Genomic DNA, 24578 nt, shown 5'->3' with positions numbered 1-24578 from the left:
CTCTCTCGGATGGTATTCAATACAATTTTCCAATTTATCAGCCAACAAATAATTTGTTCTCATAGGTGAAATCAGTAGGAAGGGTTTGGATGGCTCGATATAAGAGAATAAACTATTATCTTCAGAATGAGGGTGTGGTAAAGAGAATAGTTGATAAAAATCGAGGTCTTGTGAGGAAGAAATAGGTATTTCGAATGCAATTGTTAGTAAGCTATTTTTTATGAAAGATTTCAAGTTCATGATTTTATAGTAGTAATAAACGTTTTCGATACTCAAAGGAATAGGAAGAGAAATATTAGTAGAGATTTTTAGAAGTTCTCGATAAAGTGCTTCTGGAGGCAAAATTCTATAATTTATTATTCCATGCTGTATAAGTGAAACATCATTCACGTAATTTTGCAAATTGAATAGGAGTTCATCAGTCATTTCAATGAGCAGTATAAGATGATTTGAAATTTGAGATTCTATTTCATACGCATGTTGTATATTATTAAGATCCTTCGAGAACTGATTAAATTCTTTTAAGTTCTTATTTAAGATTCCTATGTTTTCGTTCATTTTATAAAATGAATTATTGAAATTAGAAATAGTAGATGAAAGAATTGATACTTGTTGCTGCATAAGAACATCAGTTTGTTTTTCGTTATTTATTATTTGATTTATTGCATCTGAATAAAATTGAGCGTCTTCTGAGTCAGGGTTACCAGTTAACCATTTAATAGCCGTCCCGACGCCGTTAAATAAGCCACGTTTCTTTCTTGGCATATTAATTTGATGAGATATAATTTTATAAATTTCCTCAATTATTGTAACTTTGGTTTTCACGTAACTTAATTGATTTTTACAGTCATTAGAAAGATGCTCTGCCATTGCGATATCACATAGATTAATAGAGTTCGAGTAGAAACCTAATATTTGTACGACTTGATATTTGAAATGAGTTAAGTTATGATATGTAAGAATTATATATTTTTCGTTTGATATTTGTGCCTTACCAAGATTATGATATAGTAAACCGGAGGATGATTTGATAGGATTGATTTCATACTGATGTGCTTGAAGAAGGACTTGGAAAGTGAATAACTGGAGGAGAACAATTATTTTCGTCATTATCTGCATTATCTGCAACATAAGGTTTTAATTTATTAAAATGATAAGTTTTTAGTTTCGAAGGACTAATTCTCAATGTTGCTGTCTGATTATTATGTATCTGTTCTATTTTATAAGGTCCTTTGTAATTTGGAGCTAGTTTCTTATTTTTCGCTTTCGACTGTGAGTCATAAAGAAGTACAAGATCGCCTTCATTGAATTGATACGTTCTATTGTGAGTTTTATCATAATATTCCTTGGATTTATTTTTAGACTTTAGAAGATTATCACGAGCAGTTTCTCTTAATATTTTCAATTTATTTGTGATATCAGTAGCTAGTTCTGAATAATTATTTAGATTTTTCGGATTATTTATTTGTGACGGAATTCGAGCCCTTTGTCCAAAGACTAATTCATATGGGGTTTTTTGAGTAGATTTATGTATTGAGGTATTATAACTAAACGTTGCAAAGTTGAGGAATTCATCCCAGTTATTAGAGTCTTTATTTACATAGCATTTGAAATAATCTTTAAGAGTTAGATGTGTTCTTTCTAAGGATCCTTGCGTTTGAGGGTGATATGGAGATGATTGCTTATGTTTGATCGACATTAATTTATTTATTTCTTTGAATATTTTCGATGTGAATTCTACGCCTTGATCTGTGAGAATATTGTTTGGAAATCCGAATTGTGTACAGAATTTAAGAAAGTGTATTGCTACCGTTACAGCATCATGTATGTTGAGAGCGTAAGCTTGAATGAATTTCGTTAAGTCGTCTTGAATGGTTAATATAAAGCGATTGTTATTTTTCGTCATAGGTAGAGGACCAACTATATCTAAGGCAATTTGTTCACAGAATTTGGTTGAGGTAGTTGTAATGATCATAGGACTTTTATTATGTTTGAAATCAGTTTTAGATTTTTGACATATTTTGCATCTCCTTATATACTTCCGAATATGATCTTTCATATTATCCCAAAAATAGAATTTCTTTATTTTTTCGTATGTGCGTTCAAATCCTTGGTGTCCAGCTAATGGTGAATCATGATTTTCGAATAAAATTTCCTTTATTAAGTTTTCATCACTTACATTAATTCGTTCGTCGCATAAAATTTCATATTCAAAGTCACGAAATAGAAAATATAAGAGACTGAAAAAGGTATCTTCTCGGATTATTGAATTATTTTTAAAAAGAGCTATATTTGGAATCGTGAACTTTTTTATGTTGTTAAAATTGAGCATTAATCTAAGATTAACGAAAGTTTCGAATAAATCTTCGTATGTTACAGATTGATCATTATATTCTTTCAGAAAGAGAACAAAAATAAATTGATGAGTTAACTTTTTTGCTATTATATCAGTAACTTTAGGATTTTCTGGAAGATCTGTAAAATGAGTTTTTATAAAATCAAGAAATTTGTTCGAAATTGAGTAGTCGCATGACATTGGAATTATAAATGTTTTTATATTGGAAATTGGCATATTAACAACCTTAGGTTTAGGAATTTTAACTTCTCTTTGATGAAAGCCTTTGAAGTTTTCAAACGTAAGGTCTTCGTCATCTATAGAATAAACAAAATTTTTACTGTGTTCATCAGGTAAATTATATATCGTTATACTGATCGACGAATCGTGAAAAATGTATTTAATCATATCAAATATTTTTGGCCAATAAAGATTGTCTAAACCACAACTAATACGAGGGAAAGCTAAATGTGATTCATTATTTTGTTGACATAAAATTTTGAGATTCAGTAGAGCTTTGAAAACTGTTTGATAAGTAGGTTTTTGGAAAAAGAGAGCTTTGGTTATGAGGTAATAAATTCTTCGGTTTTGATCACTAATATAAGCCACTTGTCCTACAGTTTTATTTTGAGATTTCAACTCATCTACTTGTCCAAATCTAGTTTTGAATATTAATGCTATTCCTTTACCCATTTTAAAATCCTGAGATACACAATGTACTAGAGAATGATTAGGTGGCGTTTCGAAAAGATCGCCTAGCTTTTCTTGAATATTGGAAGAATTCTGTATGCTTTTGGATTCGTATTTATTCATGAAGTCATTATATGAGATTTCATTATTATTGTCTTGAATCAAACGACTTAGAGCATCTGCATTCTGATTCAACTTTCCTTTCTTATACACTATTTCATAATCATAGTCCATTAATTTCAATCTCCATCTCAATAAGCGACTTGAAGGTTCTTTACAATTTTTCAACCAAACTAAAGGTTTATGATCTGTGCAAATAATGAATTTTTGCCCATAAAGGTATGGCCTGTAATGTTTACAAGATTCAACGATAGCTAATAATTCCTTTTCTGTCGTGGAATAATTTCTTTCAGATTTTGTTAGAGTTTTAGAATAATAACTGATGGGTAAATCTTTTCCAATAGGTCCCTGAGAAAGTACTGCAGCAATAGCATCGTTTGAAGCGTCAGTAGTTAATATAAATGTTTCTGAAAAATTAGGAAATTTGAGAATTGGTTCTTTGGTAAGGATGTCTTTAAATTTTTCAAAGGACTTCTGACAATCTTCTGTCCATTCGAATTTTTGATTTTTCTTCAGTAAGTTATGTAATGGCTTAGCAATAGCGGAAAAGTTTTCAATGAATTTCCGATAATAACCAATAAGACCTAGAAACGATTTTAATTGTTTAGGATTTTTGGGAACTGATATATTTTTAATAACTTCGATTTTGTTTGGATCGGGTTTAACACCTTCTTCTGATACATGATGACCCAGATACGTTATTTCTCGACATAAAAATTCGCATTTATCCGGCTGTAATTGAAGATTGTGAATTTGTAATTGACGGAAAACATCTTCTAGCATCGAATTATGATCTTCTAATGAAGAACCATGAACCACTATATCATCAATATAACAAAAACATTTAGCACCTTGGAGCCCGGATAGTACAATTTTCATAAGTCTTGCTAAACGACTCGGACTGTTTTTGAGTCCCATAGGCATTCTGTTGAATTCGTAAAGTCCTGATGGAGTAGCTATAGCCGTTTTAAATTTATCCTTTTCTTCTAACTCGACCTGATAAAACCCTGATGCGAGATCTAATGTTGAAAAATAGATTGCATTTCCTAATTGATCTAATATGCTCTCAATATTAGGAAGTGGATAACTATCACCGACCGTTATTTCATTAAGTTTTCTAAAATCACAAACTAATCGCCATTTTTGTTGTCCTGATGCATCTTTTTTCTTAGGAACAATCCAAATTGGTGAATTCCACGGAGAATTAGAAGGTCTTATGATATCTTGATCGAGCATTTTCTGAATCTGTTCATTAGCTTTTTTTTCATGAATTTTAGGTAATCGATAAATTTTAGAAGAGATTGGAATGTTAGATGATGTTGGAATTTCATGTTTCAATGTTGGTGTTGAAGTTAAGGAATCGCCTGGTAGATAAAATAAGCTTGAATATTTATGACAAATTTTTATAATGGATGCTTTTTCTTCCTCATTTAAATGATTCAATCGAAGATTTTCTTCAAGAATTTTATTTCTTTGAAATGCTTCTTTTTTTGAGTGATTCTGATTATAGTTAGTTGAGAGATTTAAATTTATAGATTTTTCCGGTAAGAATTCAATTATTTCCAATACGGGTCTGTCTATTGTGACTTCTTTAGGATTCAAGTTGAGAATTGGAATACGAGCTTTTGAATTATCATTTGTAACAAGAGTATTGGGTATAAGAACGTTATCACATATTGTTAATTTCTCAATGAGTCCCTGTCTCAAATTGCCAACAATATCGACTTCAGCAATAACTTCGCATCGAGGAGGAATGATTATTTTATCTTCTTTAATTTCATTGTTGAAACGAATACGGTGTCCGTTTATAATTACAACATTGTCTGCATAATTAAGAATAGCTTTTTGTTCTTGGAAGAAATCGTTACCAAGCAACCCGTCGAAATGAGTCTGTATTTTTGCAGCGTTTATAACATTGAATTTATGAACAATATTTAAGGACGATATTGACAAGGATATTTCCGTTGTTCCAATTGTATTGATAGGCATATTAGGATTTATTCCATTCAATAAAACAATATCATTTTTATCAAGATGAGTTTGGCTAGGAATAAGTGCATCATGTTTTATAATGGAACAGGCCGCTCCTGTATCAATTAAAAGAGTTACATATTCTTTAGGAGAATTTGGGATTTTGAATGTTAAGAATTTTAATTTATCATGAGGAATATTAGACTTACTGTGAGAACTGTTTATTTTTGAATTTAATTGAATGCCTTCTGAATGATTTCGTCGGAATCCTGGGCATTCTTCAGGTCCGAACTTTCCCCGTTTAAATGATTGACTTTAGAATTGTTGAATTCTCGTTTCCTACATTCTGATATTATATGACCTGATTTTTTACAATAATTACAAAACTTGTAAGATTGAGCGTTTGGATTTAAGGTATAATTAGGAGGACTATTTTGTCTAGAAGTTGAGGCATGATTATTAACGTTTGAATTATTCTTTACGAAATTATATCTTTCATTCGAAGGATTAGGAGGTCTATTATTCATATTATAATTACGTTTATAGTTATGATTTTGAAAATTAGGAGTTGTGCCATTCCTTTGATTATTTTGAAAAGAGGTTCTGTGATTATTTGAATAAGAATTTCTTTGATTGGTAATACGATTCATAGAATTAGATTTAGATTTAGTATAATTTATAATTTTTTCCTCTTGAAGAGCAATAGAATAAGCTTCATTCAAATCACCTATATTTCTAGCTCGAAGCATTTGACTTATTTCTGCTTTGGAATGAATGATGAACCGTCGAAGAGCAGTTTGTTGAATTGATTTTTTCAATCCCGGAAGTTCGTCAGGATGAGAACAACTCAAGATTTCAGCTTGAATACATTCGTTTTTCACTTTTTCCAGACGTTTAAAGAAATCAGTTATATTTTCATACGGCGCTTGTCGAATGGTTTCAAGTTCTTCGTGCGTTTGAACTAAATGTTTCGTTTGGCCATAAAATTGTTTCAAACGAATTTTTAATTGAGTCCAAGAAGTTATATCCGATAATTCTAATTCATTAACGACACTAGCTGAGAGTTGTGATACAACATAGAGCAATAAACTATCGATTTGATCAGGCGAAGCAAGTGAAAAAGCAGAATTTGTGTTTTGAATGAAGGTATTGAGTTCAGATCGATTTCCATCGAAGGGTTTGATAAACTTAAAGAGAACTGTTATTGGGAGATTATTTGAAGAACTTTCGTCGTCGGAGAGATCGTCATTTTGAGGAATATTCTTAATTTCAGGATTTGACATGATGAAGGATTTAAGGAAATTGATTTCACTTGAGAACGATTATATAAATGATGGTTGATAAACAGAAAATTGACTTACGTTTTTCTCGAGGGAATTAGGAATTTGAACCCGTGCGTAGACTCCAGTAGTCAGGTGAATCTAAGGATCCAGTTACACAGGTGGATTCTTCTGCGTAGACTCCGCTAGTCCGGTGAATCTTGAGATCCAGTTACAGAAGAGGGAAGCAGCTTTGGCTTATAGCTTGGGGTCTTTTCCTATTAAGAGCTGTGCTCATAGAGAGGCGGTCAAGATGTGATCTTCTTCTCGAGTGACACTGCACAATCACTGCACTGCACTAAACTGAAGAAACACAGCGACTGCAATCCAGTAGATATCCTGCAGGTCCTTGTAGGCTCTTTTCAGATGTCCTGTTGGCTTTCCTTGAGGTATTCTGCTGGCTCTCTTTTAGGTATCCCACCGCTGCCACCAATTTTTGTGTTGTATTCCTTTCGGAACGAACTTAGTTTTTAAAAAAAAACTAACAGAAAGCAGGGTCGCTGTCACCAGGGCAGCTTTATTGAGGTAAAGCTCCGTAAAACCTTTAGATTATGAACACTATTATAGATTGATAGATTGTCACTTTACGAAGGATAACGCACTGTTATTTTAATTAATTTATTTGGAAGGCACAAGATACAGAAATAGATCAATAGGTACGAAAATTAATTTGAACTATGCGATATGAATGAAGAATCAATCTCAACGGTACGATCTGAACTGAACTGAGAGCGTCATGCTGCTACTTATATATTGTTTTGGAAAATGCTGACTTGAGCAAAAATATGTTAACAATGGGGCCCTTGTATACGGGGTGGCAACAAGATATAATATTTTCAGATATCAGAAAAACTAGAAAAAGTATAATTTAAAATGAATTTACTTCAAGTTAGAGACCCGCACTGTATATTCATCTGTCATATCTGAACTAATCATCCATGCAGCTCGCAAATAAATGTTTGGATCATATGGCTTCGAGGTCGAGGTAAAATACTGTGAATCCAAGTAATGTGTACACTTCACTGTACTGGATATGAATCATATGCTAATAAACCAATGTGTCGAGACTACAACGACGTTATTGTTCTTTTAAATTAATTCTTTTTCGCTTCTCAGAAAAAGAAACTTGGAATTTTATACGTATGATTCTTATATTTCAGACTTCATTAGTCCCTTGAGTTTTAGCTTTGATAGATCATCCATTCAATTATAGTGAATCAGTGAAAGTTTTTAGCCTTTGTAGAAATCTTTAGAAAGAATATTGACTCATGAGTTTTAGTTGAATGCCTATTGATTTTCATTGTGTAATAGTAAATTACAGTACTCACTCAACAAAAACAGTGATAGCAAAGCCGATCTGATAAATTTTTTGGATAAAAAAGATGTGAGTATAATACTTATTTATAATTATTGTAAACACATAGATACTCAGGCCAAGGTCAGATATTCGAATTCGATCAGTACAATAAGGTGGTTAACACAACTGAACCACTCAACTCAAGGTCAATACCCAAAATATAATTTCAACAATAAATAATAGCAATTTAGTCATATCGCGAAGAGATTCTAATAAAAAAAGCCAACAACAAAAAGTCGGTAAAATTGAAGCCCTTGTTGAATTATTTGAAATATAATGAAATTTCTTTTATACTTGGGGTACACGGAGTGTCCCAAACTGCTTGATTTTGGCCGTTTGTGATACTTTTAAGCCAACTAACAAAAGTGTTGAAAGGACATCTCGATTTTCATGGAAATTTCATAAGTGAAAAGCGTTTTTCGTCCTGTTTTTGAGATATGACTAAATTATGATATTATGTCAGTTTCGGAAATATAATTTAACTGCTTCCGGAAACGGTAAAAACCATAGGCACTTGTTTACTGGAAATATGATACGATCTAATTTTTTCACATGGTACATTAAGGGTGAAACAATAAACAAAACTTCGTTCTTTCGAAAATGCAAGATAGATATTCTTAATTGATGCCATATTGTCCAAAAATAAAAAATTGCGCTTCAGAAAATATGAAAATGTATACCTAAATATCAGACCCTTTATCAAGCAAAATGAGCACTATAGTGAACTTATCACGCATTCGATAGAGCATTCTATGAAAAATCGGCCAGAGAACATTTTTACAGTGACAAAATTTTTCTATAATTTTCACAGAAGTTCATAGAAATCATAGAGCTTCGTTTTCCCAAAATTTTATATTGCACAAGAAGTATCCCTGCTCAACTCGATCTTATTCATGTTACGTTCTACTCCAATCAGAATATATGTAAATAAAATCGTAGTAATTTTATTTGTATATTCACCATGAATAATAAAGAGTGTGAAAGTTAAATTAGCTCACGTTTAGCTCCTCACTTCTTTGAATCGATTTGACCAGAGGATGCTTCTTGTGCAATATAAAATTATTAATTTTTTGAAAAGGAAGATTGATTTCGTTCTATGAACTCCTGATATGGAAAAAGAAGAAAATGACATCGTTCCTTTTACAGCACAGAGTTACCGTGGTGAACAGTTTTGTATCATTTGCAAACCCGGGTTTGCTCTGTTGCTTTTTTTTATATCGACTGTCATATATCACTGCACTGCATATCGATTTGCAAAGCAAATCGAACGATTTTTCCATAGAAAATTGTATCAAATGTTTTAATTTTTAATAAAATGCTTATTTTGACACAAACACAAAGTGTCAAATTGACATACTTATATTTTATTAAAACACATTATTTTCAGACAATATGGAGTCAATAAGAAATATCATTCGTAGTGGAAAAAGTGGTATTTTGTTTCGCCCTCAATTCATTAGATGAATTTTCATATGTCCAGTAAAAAATATCTGCAGGAAGTTATTTTCTTTTTCGGATGAGAAGAGTTAGATATACTAGATTTTCGAAAGGACCCCTGATCTTTTTTTCGACAAAATTAGATATCAGGGAGCAAATCATAAATATGTATCTTGATTCGTTCTTTAGTCACAGGGCGTTTATGAAAAATTACTCTTTCAAATATTTCGTTATATGGTGGTTCATTTATTTTCGGGTTATTTGAACAATTTCAAAACATTTGTCTAGTATTTTCACGTAACTCGTACGGATCATAGCAATTAATCACCATTTCAAAGATATACATTATAGAGGAGAGTCGGTGTTTTCCAAACGGGATACCCTATAATTTTCAAAGCAGTTTTTTACTCGCTGATTTGGCGAAAGGCATCCCAGCACTGGTTTTTCGAAAATGTTACCAGTTTGCGAAAATTGACCTTATCGACTTGAAGGAACGGAACGAAGTGATCCCGAATTTTTGTAAATTCACAATTCATCTCGATATTCTGCGCCCGAATGTGCGTTCTACGGGATATGAAGAATGATTTTCTTGTTATTAGTAGGGATTTCCAGGTTGGTTTCGTAGATAAAAGTAGATAAGTTCTCAGAAATAATAAAACTCCTCCCGAAATTATAAGTAACGACAACAGGCCCTAGGTGAAGCTGAACGCATTTACATTAGCGTTGCAAAATCTCGAATTATTTTCTGATGCTCTTCTCTCATATTTCCGATCTATTTCCGGAGTCGAGAGTAGCTCGTTTTATGCTCCGGTGATTCGTTTTTCGTTCAGCATTTTTCGCGGTTTTCGAAGAATCAGAGATTTCCTGAACCTCTAAATCAGCTGATTATCCCCTCCTCCCACTCCCACTCGGTGCTTACGATGTTAGTATATTCCGACTACATATTATACAGGGTCTTTCATTGGAAAACTTAACAGGCGGATAGGTGGCACCGAGGTGGTTCTGGAGATACCACATTTATTGGCTCTTACTGTCTTCGTAGCCGAGATACAGAATGTTTTATGAATTTTGCTCGTTTCTTCCTGAGGCCATATCGGATGAACCAAAGATTATAGAGTTAGGTTACTAACTAACTATATATATATATATAGAGTTAGGTTACTAACTAACTCTATAATCTTTGGGGTGAACCACCAGGTATATTTTCTTCATATTTGGCAAATGTGTTTCTTATTCAAAGCTCGAATGTATCATTCAATAACCGCATGGAAAATCCAGGGCCGGGTTAACAAAAAATTATGAATCGTTGAAATCATCTAAACAACACCCTTTAAATCGAAATTTTGAAAATTTGTAACTTAAAAGCTAGTGAAGTTTATAAGAACTTGGCTTCCCGAGAGTTGTTCGAAGTGACTTTTAATGGTGAATTATCAAAACTATTGAATCCATAATTATTTTAGCATTACTTAGTAATGACTCACTACGTACATTGGTTTTCCTTTTTATAGCTGCAGACCATTTCAGTTTGTATTTTTAAGTTATGCTCTTCTTGTCATTTCCAAAAAAAATTTTTAAGGCCCTGTATTTACATAACTGATTATCGAAATTGATATTGCTTGGATATTGTTATTGAATGTTTCAGTGAGAGAATAGGAAATACTCCTTCTGACGAAATGATGTATTTTTTATGAAATATCTTTGAAACGTCACATTTTAAAATAACCATTTCAACCGTTTCCCAAAAAAAATATCTTAAGTACTCAAAAATGAAAGATAAAAATGGTTATTTAAAATTTAAAGCGTGTCGTTTCTATTGCACAAGTTGGCAACATCGTCTGAAATATGCGTTGATGATAAAGGACAACAAATACGTTATCTTGATGAGGTGGACAAAGATTTTTATGGTCGATTGCTGTTGAGGCTCGCCAGTGAGTACGCGCCTTATCAACAGCTGTTATTTTATAAACAAGACATTGTTCTCTTTTTTTCTAGTAGGCGATGTTGCCAAATCGTAAACTAGAAATGAAGCGATTTAAATTTTAAAACCTCGTATTTAAAGAATGATTTCGAATAGTTTCCGCGGTGCATTTGAAAAATTCATGAATGAAACTCATAATTATTCAGTTTAAACTTCCATATGCTGTGATAACCCAAATTGAGGAGAATACCCCATTGATATGAATTAGTTCGATTTCATTTTTGTTCAAACCATTATGTACAGTGCATCCCATTTTGGGTGAGATAGCCAGGTTTTTCGCTTTGTATTCAAAATAGAGCCTTGCGGTTTTCACTTTCCTGTCCTACTTTTTTGTGAATTTTGCATAACTGTTTCCGTTTATGAGAATTAGGGCGATTTTGGAAATTGATACTTTTAACTTCTATCTCCGAAGTTATTAGAAATAATGCTGAGTTAAAAACTGAGTACCTACTCAATATTTTTTTCGGGGTATGATTTTGAAGATACGACACAAAGCTATATTTTTTTCAATGTATTTTATTACTTCGTTGAATTCGTTATTTTTTTTTTCTTCCAAATGATGTATAATATTATATAGGTATGATGTTCAGGAATGCTAAAAAACACTAAAACATCACATGATGATGATTTTTTGTTAGTGGGCCATGAATTTCCCAAGATTCAAGAAGAGAATTATTACTTTTGATTATTGAAAGTAATAGGTCATGGATGATAAAATAGTTATTTGTGCTACCAGTTGGGAAAAGCATTATTTTTCGTAATTAGCGTATTTCTGCTCATATATCTTCTCATCTCGCTTCGCTCGTTGCGCAAAAGATCGTAAAATTCGAAAAATAGTTTTTCCCAACGTGTTTCATACAATATTTTTTCTAATTTCGAATAGAATGTTGCTATGAATTCAAATTAATAGTACCAGAAACCACTTCAAAAGCTTCTCTCGGAAATTTCCTCAAAATCGTCTAGTGTCGGAAATCATTGAATTTTTCACTCCATAACTATGGAAGCAAGTATCGTTTCATCATCAGTTGCGAAATATTTTACTTTGCGTAACTAGATGCGAAAAGTACAACGGTTCAAAACGTCAATGATTTTCAAAAACTGTTACTTTATATGTCAAAATTAGAAAAACATCCCTGTTGTTATTATGGCATTTGGGAGTATTCTTTCATCAAGTAGGCATTGGAGAGAAAAAACAAATCTAATCTACCTGTTATCGCTATGAATTATTATTGTCTTTCAGACACAACAGTCCAGAAGAACTTCGTGCATTAACAGAGGCAGCTTTCCAGGATTTACAAAACCGCCCTTTTTTCCTATTAAATGCACTCAGCCGTATATTGAAAACGTTTGTCAATTATGTATTAGGAAAAATGGACGGCACATTGAATAGTTTAATTAGTAAGATATTATGCATGGTGAAAATTTGTATCAATGATAAATATTTTATTGGTATTTCTTTTGTATCTTGTTTGTATTATGATTTTATCTATGTAGGTAGCTATGTTTTGTTTTTCGTGTTAGTGATGAGTGTATTATCTTTGTTCGCTCACTCTCCTATAAATAAAAATCACAAATGAAAATTATCCAATTTTTTTTTTTATATGGGAAATCCATGGCCCACTAACAAAAATCATCATTATGTGATGTTTTAGTGTTTTTTAGCATTTCTGAACATTCTACCTATATAATATTATACATCATTTTGAAGGACAAAAATAACGAATTCAACGAAGTAATAAAATACAGGGTTGTCCATTGAAAAAAAATATAGGTTTGTGTCGTAGCTCCAAAATCATACCTCGAAAAAAAAATTGAGTACGCCCCTGTATTCTACGCAGAATTCTGTATCAGACGTAGTTTTTAGCTCAGCATTATTTCTAATAACTTCGGAGTTACAGGAAGGGTCCGAAAAGTATCAATTTCCAAAATCGACCTGTATCTCATAAACGGAAACAGTTACGCAAAATCTGATTAAGACAACTTGAGTTTCACAAAAAAGTAAGACAGGAAAGTAAAAACCGCAACGCTCTATCTTAAATGGTTTACACGTTATATTTAAAGAACCATCTCATATAACTGCGACTTCAAGTAAATGTATTGATAACATCTTCACAAATATAAAATGTACCGACTTTTATGCGTACACAGTCAACCATCATTTATCGGACCATCTGGAACAGAGATTGGACATTGTACTGGCGGATTCTCTTGGAAAAAAAGAATATAAAATAATTCGTATATTGAACAAGAAAAATACCCTCTCCTTTTGTGAGCAACTACAGAGGGTGGATTGGAGTTGTTTACATGTTGACTCCATTCGTAAGTCATACGAAATATTCCATAAGACCTTATCCTCGTGATTCAACAATTGTTTTCCTGAAAAAAAAATAAAAACTTCAAATCAGATCAAAAAGAAATGCTGGGTGAATTCGGAGATAATAAAACTACAAAACAGGGTTGAAGCTGCTCACACAATATTCCAAGTGACAAGAAATGAACATTCCCTGACATTATACAGAGAGTTAAAATCTGAACTTAAGAATTCAATAAATGAGATCATCAAAAAGAGGGACATAGAGTTTATAAATCGATCAGAGAACAAGAGTCGCGATATTTGGAGGGTCATAAACTCTAAAATTAAACGTAATTCCAGTAGAAACAGCTCAAAGGAACTATCAGAGGAAGAATTCAACATGTATTTTTCAAATATAGCGGGAAAGATGAATGTGCAGACCGGTAACTCAGAAGTAAGCAAATGTCTTCTGAAGAACAAAAAGGTGGAAACCACAAAATCATTCATTTTATCTCCAACAACACCTGAGGAGGTAAAACAAGTAGTTTCCTCGATGAAGAACAAGTCGGCTCTGGATATTTATGAATTTTCCGTGGGATTGCTGAAGAAAGTTATCCATTGCATAGCCAGCCCACTTTCATTGCTAATAAATAGATGTTTTGAGGAGGGGATATTTCCAGACGAGCTGAAGCTTGCCAGGGTAATTCCCCTTCATAAGAAGGGCGATCAAGATCTATACGAAAATTATAGTCCAATCTCTATTCTACCAGCTGTCTCAAAGGTCTTTGAATCTCTGATGAGGACTAGATTGGTATCGTTCTTAGAAAAAAACTCCTTCCTAAATGGGTGTCAGCATGGCTTCAGGAAAAAAAAGTCGACAACATCTGCTCTGCTGAACCTTGTCGAATATATCATGGAGGCACTGGACAATTCTGAGGAGGTGACCTTGACCTGCATGGACTTAAGCAAGGCGTTCGATTGTGTCGATTACGAAAAGCTCTTGTCAAAATTGGAGTATGTTGGCATAAGAGGAGTAGCATTGAGCCTGTTTAGATCTTATTTGCATGACCGATACCAAATTATAGATTATGGAGGAAAAAAATCAACCAAAAGAAGAATTAACTATGGTGTGCCACAGGGATCAATGCTGGGTCCTGTATTATTTTTAATCTACATTGACGACTTGATATATAACGTTGATGCGGATGACCAAATATTATTTGCCGACGATACAACCTTCCTAAACAAAGCCTCAAGAAATATTTTATTGGAGGACAAATCTAAAAAAACAATAAAAGACGCAGTGGAATGGTTTGAAGGAAATGGAATGAAGGTCAATACCGAGACACAACAACTGACCATCACCACAAAACGGCCAAATTCGGACATCATCTCCTTACTTGGAGTGACAATCAGTGCCAATTTAAGCTGGGAACAACCTACAATTGAGTTGGGTAAGAAGCTCTCTACAGCATTGTTCGCAATAAGGCATATAAAAAACACACTTACCGTTAACGAAGCACTCGTTGTCTATCATGCACATTTTCATGGCAGGATGACCTACGGCATTATCCTATGGGGTGCATCGCCACAGGCTGGAAGTATTTTCCTAAAACAGAAGAAAGCAGTTCGATTGATAGCTGGAGTTGACAAAAGTGCGAGTTGTAGACCACTATTCAGGAAATATGGTATACTTACTGTTACATCATGCTACATACTCGAGTGTCTAATGTATGTTTTCAAAAACAAGAACCACTTCAAACAACATCAAGAATTTCACGAGAACAAGAGAAAATATGTGTAACCCTATCATCGTATCCATAAAACCCAAAATATGCACATATTCAACGGACTGAAGATGTTCAACAGTATACCTGAGCAAATACAATCATTATCTTGTGCAGCCTTCAAGAAAAAAATGAAAAAAATATTGGTGGAAGGTATATTCTACACAATGGATGAATTTATAAATTACAAATTTTAAACAAACCCTAAATTAATTTATTTAACAAAATGTTTGTCTCTGTGTCTGTATATATGTGTATGTATATGTGTATATATGGGTACATATATTTCTTATATGTTGTGTACTACACCTATTAGTATGTCAGGAAATTTTTGTAATCTATACTCTTCTTGACATCTCCTGTAAATTTTTGAGGAAAATAAATGAATATAAATATGAATATGAAAATAAATAACAAGCGGGAAACCTTGCTGTCTCACCCAAAATGTGTAGGTATATATTTTCATAATAAAAAAATAAACAAAACAAACATAAAGTCAAAATTAAAAGAAGAAACTAGGTACATAAACTCTTCAAAATATCTTCCATTTTGGTCTAAACATTTCCCTACTTGTTTCAGAACATCCCGAACTGCTTTCCTTATTACATTCGGAATTTTCTTAATTTTCTGGCTAGCTTCTTCTATTTCTATAATAAGCTGATCCTGAGTATTGATCTCAGGGGAATATACTAGTGACTAGTGATTTCATGCAACCCCAGACATAATAATCCACGAGATTCAAATCAGGGTACTTTGATTTATGTTTGTTTTGTTAATTTTTTTATTTTACAACATGTACATAATTGTCTTTACAATAATAAAATCGACATAATTCATCACAATTCTTTCACTGGAACATTCACGCAATATTGATTTCGATAATTAGTTATGTACATACAGGGCCTTAATTTTTTCTGGAAATGACGCAAAAGTAACTTAAAAATACAAACTGAAATGATCTGCAGCTATAAAAAGGAAAACCAATTTAATAAGTTATTACCAAGTAATGTTAAAATAATTATGGATTCGATAGTTTTGATATTCATCATAAAGTCACTTCAAACAACTCTCAGAAATTCAAGTTCCTCAAAACTCCACTTTTACGTTGAAAATTTGTGCAGAAAAATTGTCTGCGCGAAAATTTAAAGTACTCGCCTCAGTTTAGTTTTTTGTGGTCTTTTCTAATATTGAAACAGATTTTCCAAATTTCGATTTAAAGGGTATTTTTCCGAGGATTCCAACGATTCATAATTTTTTGTTAACCTTGGATTTTCCTTGCGGTTATTGTATGATCAAGTCGAACTTTGACTAAGAAACACGTTTGTCAAATATGAAGAAAATATACCGGGTGGTTCGTCTGATATGGCCTCAGGAAGAAACGAGCAAAATTCATTAAACATGCATCCTGTATCTCGGCTACGAAGACAGTAAGGGCCTTGTCCCAACACAGCAACGCAACAGCGATGCGACAACGATCCGATATCCCCAGCGTGTATCTTTCATGTTCAACCCATGTTTTCCCACCATGTTGTCCCACCAAAGCTACGCAACAGCGACACAATTTGAACGCGTTTAAATCGTGTCGATGTGGCGTCGCTGTTGCGTAGCTTTGGTGGGACAACGTCCTAAGAGCCAATAAATGTGGTATCTCCAGAACCACGCCAGTGCCATGTATCCACCTGTTAAGTATTTCCGTTTCCCAATGAAACATCCTGTAAACCTACATCTAGTTGGAACAGAGAAGAGAATATCATCCAATAATCTCATTATGTTTGATGGAAAACATGGCAAATATATATTGCAGTTCAGGTGTCCTTCTTAAATTGAGTATATTATTCTGCTCTCGAAAATGAGAATCATTAGGGAAACTGGGGAAACAGGAACCTTAGAAAAACATGAATGAAACAGACACAAAGTTTCATTTATAAAATGTAACATACTGGAAAAAACACCTTAACAGTTCATGGATAATGGATATGATCAAGTAGCCTTCATTATCTATCAATAAGTCTTATAATTACGACAGAGATCATATTAACAACTTGAAGGTATTGCCCGGTTTGGGTATCTCAATTCATTCTGAGCAAATGAGATGTATTGTATTCTAATACCTTGCTATAATTCACGGTTTTTTAGAAAACAATAATACAGGGTGAGCTTTTGAAAACGAAACAGATGGTATAACAGGTGAAAAATATTGAAGAAATGTTCAGACACATCTTTTTTTTATTCCTCAGTGATATAACCCCAACCCCTAATTTCTGAATAGAAAGAATAAGGTGGGTGAGGGTGATACCTCATCAGAAGGAGCTTTCTATTCTTAGTTGAGTGTCTTCAATTTCACCATAAGGAGATTCAAAATGATGTTTTGATTTTTGAGCTCGTTTGTTTCATCGACGTTCTAATCGGCGTTCGATTCGAGTGTTCATGTTTACACTTTGTTGATTTCGAATTCGCCGACTGCTCCAAGCATTTTGAATGAAAGCATTCGTGACACTTTATGCACCCAACATAGTCCCCCACTTTTTTCTTGCATCGAACGCATTTAATACTCCTGGAAGGTCCATGTCTCCAGCCCCCCCAAATTTGAATTCTCACCTTTTTTTGATGCTAAAGTTTTGTAGTAGTTTTGTACCGAAATGTACCGTTGGAAAAAAGTTTTGTACCCCTTAATTAAAATGATGAAAATACGGTTTTCAGTTTGGGGGGCCCGTAGACATGCTCACCCCCCACTTTTGAAATTGCAAATTTTTTATATCTCAAAGTGTTGTACTAGTTTTGTACCGAAATGTGCCGTGGAGAAAAAGTTTTGTACCCTAAGATTGAGGGGTCTTAGGAGGGGTTTCAAATTGGGGGGGCTGGAGACAAGTTTTTGAAATAATGAAGTTTTGGTTTCCGAAACAAGCTGAAACATGTGTACTAGTTTTGTACCGAAATGTACCGTTGAAAAAAAGTTCTGTACCCTAATTAAAATGAAGAAAATACGGAGTTCAGTTCGGAGTAACAATAGATATGCTCACCCCCCACTTTTGAAATTGCAAATTTTTTATACTTCAGAGTTTTGTACTAACTTTGTACCGAAATGTACCCTCAAAAAAAATATTTGTACCCTAAGATTAAGGGGTCTTAGGGGGGTTTCAAATTGGGGGGGCTGAAGACGTTTTTTGAAATAATGCAGTTTCGATTTCGGAAACAAGCTGAAACATGTGTACTAGTTTTGTACCGAAATGTACCGTTGAAAAAAAGTTTTGTACCCTAATTAAAATGAAGAAAATACGGAATTCAGTTTGGGGAAACTGTAGACATGCTCACCCCCAATTTTTTTCATTTCAAAGTTTTGTACCGAAATGTACCACCAGGAAAATGTTTTGTAATCTAAGATTGAGAGGTCATAGGCCATTCTACGAGAAAAATGAAAATCTTCAATTCTCTGAAATTGAATCTATAGTTGAAGTTGAATCTATACTAATAAGATGGAAACACATTGACGTCTTTTTTTTTCAAAATCGTGTAGGTAGCATATTCTTACACAGACTCCAACCACTAGAGATAAAATACGAACAATCATCATACTATTAACATTGTTGATACTATGGTATGCTCTTCTTTGGTAAACTCACAACCTCTTTGTCTTTCAAGACTTTCTAATTCACAGAAAACGCTAACACATGGCGAAACTGTAAATAGAGTCTTTCAAAAGATTGATAATCTTCAGAGTATGTGAACATTCCCTCCGAACTGAAATACGTATTTTCGTCATTTCAATTAGGGGTACAAAACTTTTTTCAATGGTACATTTCGGTACAGAACTTCAGCGTTAAACAAGTGCAAAATTGATGACTTTTTTCAACGTCGCGTCACCATGTACAAATTTCTTTCTGATCTTAGGTTAATCAAATTTGACTTTATCAAAAAGAAAATTATGATGTGTACAGAAGGGAGATAAATTTAGGGACGGAGGATGTTGAGAAAAAAATTGAATTAAGCTCACAATTAATTTCGTTTTTACAAGGGTACATATCGGTACCAAACTAGTACACATGTTTCAGTTTGTTTCGAAAACCAAAATCTTATTACTTCGAAAAGATGTCCCCATTCCTGGAATTCTCCTAAGACCCCCAATTCTCAGAGTACAAAACTTTTATTGACGATACAAAACCAGTACGAAATTTTTACATAGAGAAAATTTGCATTTTTAAAAGTGGGGTGTACTTGCCTATAGCCCCTTGTTGAAAATGATAATTCACTCATTTTATTTGGGGTTACAAAATTTTTTATCGAAGGTACATTTCAGTATCGAAAAAGTACAAAACCAATATCCCATATTTCTTGGTGTAAAAAAAACACCCCTGAAGCCTCAGTACTTTATATGGAGCATAGGTACACCCCCGGGGTAGAGAAGTGTGCCGTTTTTGTGACGGTACATTTCGGTACAAAACTAGTACACATGTTTTAGCTTGTCTCGGAAACCGAAATCTCATTATTTCGAAAACATGTCTCCAGCCCCCAATTTGAAACACTCCTAAGACCCCTTAAACTTAGGGTACAAAACTTTTTCTTGACGGTACATTTCGGTACAAAACTAGTAAAAAACTTTGAGATAAAAAAAAATTGCAATTTCGGAAGTGGGGGGTGAGCATGTCTACGACACCCCAAACTAAAAACCATATTTTCATCATTTAAATTAGGGGTACAAAACTTTTTTTCAACGGTACATTTCGGTACAAAACTAGTACAAAACTTTAGTGTCAAAAAAATTTAAAAATTCAAATTTGGGAGGGCTGGAGACATAGACCTACTCCTGGACCTACTTTTACTGTCGTCTGCTTCGTCCACCGTCTTATCAATATTTCAATGAAAACAACAGAATACAACTGTGAGAACCTCAACGGGTACCTAAACCGAAAGATATACACACATCGTCAAAAGTCCCCCCTATCAACTCTCAACTTGTTGAATGTAACATGCAACATGTTGAATCTATTTGAGAGTGATATTTTCACACAAAAAATGAGTTGCTATCATTTACAGATACAACTTAAGTGGCTTTAGAGTGAAAAGGGGTTCAACTCTCCCGGACTCCCCATACCTGATGAAAATCTTTTCAACATTAAAGAAGAAAGCTATAAAATAATGGATCATTATCTATTGATTCGAATGGATTTCTTTACTCGTACATATCTTTCAACAGAAAATGGCCTTTTCTCTACTTCGTAACCATAGCACAACACATTTTTGAGATTGCTCGGTTTTAAAGACCATAGCCAGGAGAGATCTGGACCCCCTCTCTCCCAAAACCCTTCTATAGAAATACAGGATTCCGGTTCTAACGAAAATACCCTCGACTCCTTAAAATTCAATGGAACACCCTGTATTTTATTGTAAAGTCAGATGTATTTTCCAATTCATATGTTAATTTTCATCTTGAGTAGCTCTCGAGTTTTTTATCTCTTCTTGAAAAAAATAACAGACGGAGACATATAAGAAATTACCGTTTTCTCGAGCGCAATGTAAAAAATCAGATCGATTTTATAAAATCATCCAACTCATCACTCTGCAACATTTTTCTAAACCTCAAGTGAGCAATGTTAAAAGATTCCCATGAAAATATATCTAATTTTTGCCAGGTAGCATCTGCCATAATTTCATTAAATTTTTTTACAGGTTCACTCATTGGACGATATTCGTTTGCATAGTTGTGCCTTCATTAGCCATTCCCGATTCAGCAAGAAAAGACTTACGAATTCTTAGTTACTCTGGACCCTTGGATGAAGAAATTGTGAAATCGAAATTTTCCGAAGTGAATTCTCTAGAAATCCGTCTGAGCAATATAACGTCATTTTCGAAGGATGTTCTTCGAAAGTTCAAGAAAATGGAATCATTAGCCATACATTTTTCGAACATTCAAAATGAAGATGGCGTTTTTGAAAATTGTTGTCCCAAACTCACTTCGTTGGAGATAAGAAATTGGACGGATTTCATGCCACAAGATTTGAAAGGAATCGGTACAGTACCACTCAAAACACTTGAAATTTTGGATCAAGACATACCAGTATTGACATATGATATGTTCGAAAACACAGAGCTGAAGGAATTGAAGTTAATTAGAGATAATATACAGACCATTCATCCTCTAGCATTCAAGAATCTAATCAAACTTCAGTATCTGCTTTTGTCGGGAAATAAACTCAAAAAATTTCCGAAAGAAGCGCTCTCCTCTCTGAGAAATCTCACTACATTGGAACTGGTTTCCAACGGATTAGAATCACTCGATTCTGACGATTTACCCGAGCTACCAAGCCTCAAAAAAATCATCATCACTAACGAAAAATTGAAGGAACTGAATTTCACCGGGGTCGAAAAGAAAGCTCCTAGTTTGGTTGATATCTACTTGATTGGAAACGTTGGAGTTGATGTTTACGGAACAAGTGATCGTCATATCATTCACAATTTGGTGTAGAGAGTATAATTATCCTCTTGTTCTTTTCAGAATCTGAACTGACTACTATGAATGATGAAAGTGTGAAAGGTGTATAGATAATTATTGAGTTATTGATTGCTAACTGTTCATTCCTGTCTGATTTTTTTAAATTCTTATTATTTTTCATTATGTCTGCTGTAAGAAGTTGCACTGTTGCAGACAGGCTAATCTGCGGCATTTACTTGACAACATATAATAAATTAAAATTTTAATTAATTATAAGGGTTCTTTCTGATTTTACATATAATGATCCAAACCCTTACACAAGTCTTCGTATCTGCAATCTTCAACTGTCCACTGAATGTAAATGTTACATCGTGAACATGTCAAGCAACCCAAGTTGCCTGACTCGGGTTGTCAGGCGGATTTTGTCCTGGTCAGTGGTAGGCCTCGCGAACAAAATACAAACTTCGTCTGTCAATCACGACAATAATATCAGTATCATCGCAGTGCACTCATAGAAATCATATTTTATATTATTACTCTAGAATGCTAATCCAGTAGTAAGAAATGCGGCGAAAAATTGACAGTGGTCCTTAATACGAATGCGCATCATAAGTTTATTTTCTAGTAGAACGTTGCCGAGTTTCTGAATATTCTGTCGATCGAATCTTATGAAGAGGGGCAATTCATGTAACGAAGGTATGTCGGACAACAACGCGTTTTCTTTCAGTCATTTGATTTTTCACTGTTGCACGATCTGCTCAGTGGTAGGAAGTTTTAAGTCACATTTTCGGAAATGTACTTGTGTACTTGTCTATCATATTAAAAATAATAAATGCAAAAAAAAAATTCAAAACTTGAATGAATTATCGAGTTCCACTGATAGCGAATTCTATTGATATATATAGTAGTATTGCACTAGATCAGGCTATTTCAAAATTTTTGCACGGAGTTTATGATATGCACTCAATGCTTAGGTACCTGTTTATCTAATCGAATCTGCGATAATATCGAATTGCATGGATGATATTAAGTTTAGATCTTCTGGAATTTTTGTTGTGAGTTCCAAATATTTAGTAAGCACCAGTTGTTACTATGAAATTCACTATAAAACTCCAATCTTCAGCCAATTCACGGTTTGGTCAAAGAATCAATGAATACTCAATAATACCTCTATCGACAAATTCAGATTTGGACTTATAACACGACAAGAAGTCCTGTATGAATCGAAAAATAAGTTTTTTCACCGAATGAAATATGTTTATTTCTCATTTATACCAAATAAACAATTCGATTGACATAAGGTAGGGAAGTCTAGGCAACGTTCGAGTTGAAATAAACTAATGTCGCGCATTCGCTGTAACGACAACTGTCAATTTTTCGCCGCATTTCTTACTACTGGATTAGCATTCTAGAGTAAGTATATATATTATGATTTCTATGAGTGCACTCCATCAGAAGTTTTTAAAAAATCCAAAAGTAACCCTCTGAGTGCCTGGTGTTTTCTCGATCAGCTAGGTACCAGGAAGCTTGCACAGAAGGAAGGTTAGTTTCCTGTTTCCCTTTGGAACCCCTTTTCAGCTGCCAGACCACTGAAGATTCGCCTATAGATGCTTCTTAAGCCCGTTGCGGTGATTGATTGCATTTTCACCTCTCAAGTTGCTCAATATCTACAATATTTATCATCTGAAATTGGTCGCAAAATCTTTGCGAACAATTAGTAAATTCAATTGTATGAAAAACCTAATAAAACATCCTCTGTTACTGCCCGGCGGCAGACAGGATCAGAGTTGAAATCTTTGGTTCTCTTGAGCTGGATCTAGATTTACTCAAAAGTCAATTCCTCTGTGACATACTCTCATTTCTAAGATGGGACTGGAGAGAAAAGTTTTGCTCTCTGAGCTTGTGCCTGTGCCACAATAGACCGCTTCAGTCGCCGTGGCAGGTCTCGACCAACACGCCCAAGCCCAACGATCTGTTAAATGTACTCGAGAGTGTCAGATTGAGATAGTGTATATGCCCTTCGTGTCTCGGATTATGAATTCATATTACTCTGACAGTTTGCATGGTGGCCATATGGAAGACTTGAAAATGGTGAGAACATCTTTTCAAGCTTGACAGATTTTCAGAGAACATGTTAATTCTACCTGAAGAAAGCAACTTTTCAAGACAATGACATTTAGGACGTGACGCAAAAAAAATCGTTACTTCTACATAAAACTTTTGTCTGAAACAATTTGACATGCCCTAACCGTTTTTTCTAGCTGGAGGGTGATAAGGGTAATAAGTTTAGCTATTCATGCCAAGACGGCAAGGTCAATGTAGAATCCCTGTGTAATGTACATTCATCGCCATATATCACAAAAACGTTTAAACGTAGAAAAAATTGCTTCAGACGAAATTTGTAGAAAAAGTTATGATCTATACTTTCACAATTAATGCGAAAATTATTTGTATCCCAGGAAAGAATCTAATTCATACATTTTTATGATTTTTTTACCTTTATTGCCAATTGTCTTGTTGTTTCGGATTGCTGAAACTATCAAATTATATTTTTTCCGTAATTAGCTTCAATAAATAAAAACTCGAGATTTTTTTTAAAGTTTGTCGCCCTCACGCATTTTCTTCACGCTTCAATTAGGGGAATGAATACTTTTCAACATGTAATTAACCATATACAGGGTGTATTCAAAGATGAATAATTTTTTTGTACAAAAATAATGCTCTTCACCAAAAATCACCCAGTTTTACAAAACTTCCAAAATAACGAATTTGAAAAAAATATTGAAAATGATTGCTGAAATAGAATACGACCTAGGGAATTGCTTGTGACAGATTGAGTAGTGACGAACATATTTCCAGCAGAA

At 33.7% G+C, this 24578-nt stretch overlaps 1 protein-coding gene across 1 annotated transcript; it reads left to right on the top strand.

Annotated features, from left to right (window-relative positions):
* Positions 1 to 7466: 7466 nt before the first annotated feature.
* On the top strand, positions 7467 to 21985 carry LOC123308178 (probable serine/threonine-protein kinase roco5). Its single transcript, XM_044890745.1, has 2 exons — positions 7467 to 7819; positions 20952 to 21985. Coding segments are annotated over exons 1-2 (798 nt in total). The 5' UTR covers positions 7467 to 7817; the 3' UTR covers positions 21748 to 21985.
* The last annotated feature ends 2593 nt before the right edge of the window (positions 21986 to 24578 follow it).

This window comes from Coccinella septempunctata, chromosome 2 (assembly GCF_907165205.1).
Source record: "Coccinella septempunctata chromosome 2, icCocSept1.1, whole genome shotgun sequence".
Classification (NCBI taxonomy): Eukaryota; Metazoa; Arthropoda; class Insecta; order Coleoptera; family Coccinellidae; genus Coccinella; species Coccinella septempunctata.
Note: the sequence above shows the minus strand (reverse complement) of the source record. Positions and strands in the feature narration are given on the sequence as shown.